Source organism: Trichoplusia ni, chromosome 6, assembly GCF_003590095.1.
Source record: "Trichoplusia ni isolate ovarian cell line Hi5 chromosome 6, tn1, whole genome shotgun sequence".
Classification (NCBI taxonomy): domain Eukaryota; kingdom Metazoa; phylum Arthropoda; class Insecta; order Lepidoptera; family Noctuidae; genus Trichoplusia; species Trichoplusia ni.
In genome coordinates, this window is record NC_039483.1 from 11,143,328 (window position 1) to 11,146,269 (window position 2,942).

The 2,942-nt window shown below is 38.9% G+C and overlaps 1 protein-coding gene across 1 annotated transcript; it reads right to left on the minus strand.

The window, feature by feature from the left end:
* Positions 1-436: 436 nt before the first annotated feature.
* On the minus strand, positions 437-1,635 carry LOC113495156 (uncharacterized protein K02A2.6-like). The gene is made up of 2 exons (XM_026873764.1): positions 895-1,635; positions 437-832 (listed from the first exon to the last, which is right to left on the minus strand). The coding sequence occupies exons 1-2, from the start codon at positions 1,633-1,635 to the stop codon at positions 437-439; spliced, it is 1,137 nt and encodes a 378-aa protein (XP_026729565.1).
* Between the last annotated feature and the right edge of the window lie 1,307 nt (positions 1,636-2,942).

Sequence of the window (2,942 nt, forward strand, 5' to 3'; positions counted from 1 at the left end):
TTACTGTTGTAGTCTCCTATCTGTAGCTATATATATAATAACTATGTACTATTTGTTGAGAGTATGTATCAGCCCATTAACCTCACTCTAGCACGTCTTCACTCCGCGGCGGTAGGTAGCAGACTGCCCTGTGCAGGCTGATTCCCCCACCCCGCACCCTGCGCGTGAGTGTAGGAACGAGACGACAGATGTTTGATAGTGTGTGTGTAGCTGTATGGTTGTGTGTATGTTTGTTTGTTATGATCGTGTATGCTACATCCCTGCCTTACTTTTTTTTTTAATAAATATACTTTTTTACGTATCTGTAATCAACTTTAATTATTTATTTCAAATCACTAGTATTAGTTTAAATTCCTGTACAGAATATTAATTATTTGTACTTATGTAATCATCATCATCAATTTATGTTACTTCTTATTCATTATTATAATGTTAATTAATCAGAATCGGTTTCACTCTTGTTTGAATGTTCTGCATCTATATCTTCAGTTCCGTTATCTACCTTCCACTGTCCTTCTACTCGCTTTAGGTGCAGAATGTTTCGTCTAACTACTTGGCCTGTGTTATCATTGCGCAATTCTACATCTCCGTTTTTGTTGGACTCAACGGTATGTGATATTGGCTCATAATTGAGGCTCAATTTGTTACTTTTATGCATACTCTTTACGTAGACCTTCTCCCCTATATTCAATTCACTTTCCACTGCTCGCCTTTTCCTATCTGCATACTCCTTTCCTTTCTCTTTTAATTCTTTGTCTCTATCTCTCATCTCCGAGTCTTCCGAGCTGTACGTCATATCTTGTATCATCGGTAATTGTCTCTGAATTGCCGCCTGAAGAATAACTCCGAGGGAGTCTTACCGGTTACCGAGTGGGGAGTGCTATTGTACATTACCATATACTCCCGGAGAGACTCTTTCCAATTTTTCTTCTCAGCCTGTGCGATCTTGAGGCGTTTTAAGATGTCCCTATTTTGTCTCTCCACTTCTCCGTTTTGTTGGGGCCAGTAGAGTTTGGTGTTATAAAGCTTGATGTTTCTTTCGGAGCAAAAAAGTTTGAAATCCTCGCTGGTAAATTGACGACCGTTGTCGGCCGTGATGGACACTGGATTACCTAATCTACTGAAAATGTCCTTCAGTTGGTTGATAATTTCTGAGCTCGTAATTGTCCGACAAACCTTCACTTCCTTGTATCGAGAGTAATAGTCCACGATTACGAAGATGTAGTCATTACTAGGTAGTGGGCCCATCAGGTCCACTGCGGTGTCCACCCATGGTTCCGAAGGTAGCTCTCTCCTTTTCATGGGGTTAGGAGGATTGGGAGTCGAGACCAAAACACAACTTTTGCACGCCTTGCAAAAGTTCTCGGCATCTCTATCACATTTTGGCCACCAGACCTTAGTCCTCAGTCTAGTTTTCATGGCACATATGCCTGGGTGGCCCTCATGTGCAATACGCAATGTCGGATCTCGGAGTTTTTGTGGCATTACGATCTTAGTCCCTCTTAACAGGATGTCTTGATAAAAACACAACTCGTCTTGGAATATTTTATAGCCTTTGGTAAGATCGTTCCACTGGTTGCTGTAAAGGCCATTCTTAACTGCTTGTATCTCCGCATCTTGACGTGAATGTGCCATAATGTCCTGCAATAGTATGGCTGTAGGTCTTACTTGTTCTATCACGTTTTGCACGTAATCCACTCCAACTTGTAGAGGGTTTGTAGAAAGTTTACAGAGCCTCTACAGCGGGTCTGCTATGTTATTCTTGCCAGGGCTATATCTGATGTTGAATTTATAAGACTGAAGTCTGAAGACCCATCTCTCAATGCGGGCGCACGGCTTGGCTTTGGGGCCTCTAGTGGTTTGTGGTCCGTCACTAAGTCAAATTCTTTCCCATATAGGAACATATTAAAATGTTCAATGGCCCAGACCAACGCGAGAGCCTCCTTCTCGGTCTGGCAGTATCTACGTTCGCAGTCGGTAAGTGTCTTGTTCCCATATGCTATAATCCTGGAAACTTCATTATTTGTCTGCACCAGTACTGCCCCCAACCCCACAGGACTCGCATCTGCAATCACTGCCGTCTTGTCATTAGGGTTGTAATAGCCCAGACGTGGTATATATGGTCTCGTAATTTTTGTGAATTTAAATTAATAATTAATGTTTATCTTGAGTAAATAACATTTAAATTAATGTGTTGTGTATCCATCTTATGTGTGATTGTATCAGTGAATGATTTGTAAACAAATCACTGCCAAAATTGACGAAAGTATACCGGCTGTCATCGCAACGGATCAGATTTGAATTCATCGTTTAAACCAGATGAGTATACTGTTTTAATTAAATAACTAAGCTGCTTTAACTACATTAATGATATAACATTTCATGTACGACTCGTTAATAATTATTGTTTAATTATTTTCATACCACTTGACAGATCAAAAGGTCAAAGTACAAAACTTTAAAATTACAAGAAGAAAATAATTTATTCTTAAATCACTTAGATATACTAATTATCCATTCATATTCCTCGCTTTATTATTAAACTTTACGTTAGTCTTATATAAATACTCCTTTAAAGTCTAGAGAGAAACTCCAATATATTTTATAAATTGTTTGCAAAATATCTACCCACTTGTAACTAAATAATATTGTTAAGTGTAATCGCATTGTTTTTACTCCCACTATCATAATTACTGTTACTCTTTAGTTATTTTTCTGTTCTAACTAACTTTTTCATCTCAGTAATACTTCTAACTTTCCTATTACTTCCTTAAGTGTCACCCACCGTTAAATCTAGTTACTTCAATACACTTAACTCCTTTTAAACACCTTTCAGGGATTTTTGAGGCCAGCGTATAAACATGCAGACCCGCAGAGCTGCATCCATGGAGGAGAAATTGAGGGTTACATTGAAAGAGCTAGAGTCAGCCAAAAACCTATGC

What these genes read in the sequence shown, in the direction of transcription:
- LOC113495156 (XM_026873764.1), bottom strand. Translation starts at nt 1,635, where the DNA reads ATGGCACATTCACGTCAAGATGCGGAGATACAAGCAGTTAAGAATGGC. An exon ending in AGTCTCTCCGGGAGTATATG is followed by an intron (nt 833 to 894) that starts GTAATGTACAAT and finishes GTTATTCTTCAG; the next exon opens with GCGGCAATTCAGAGACAATT.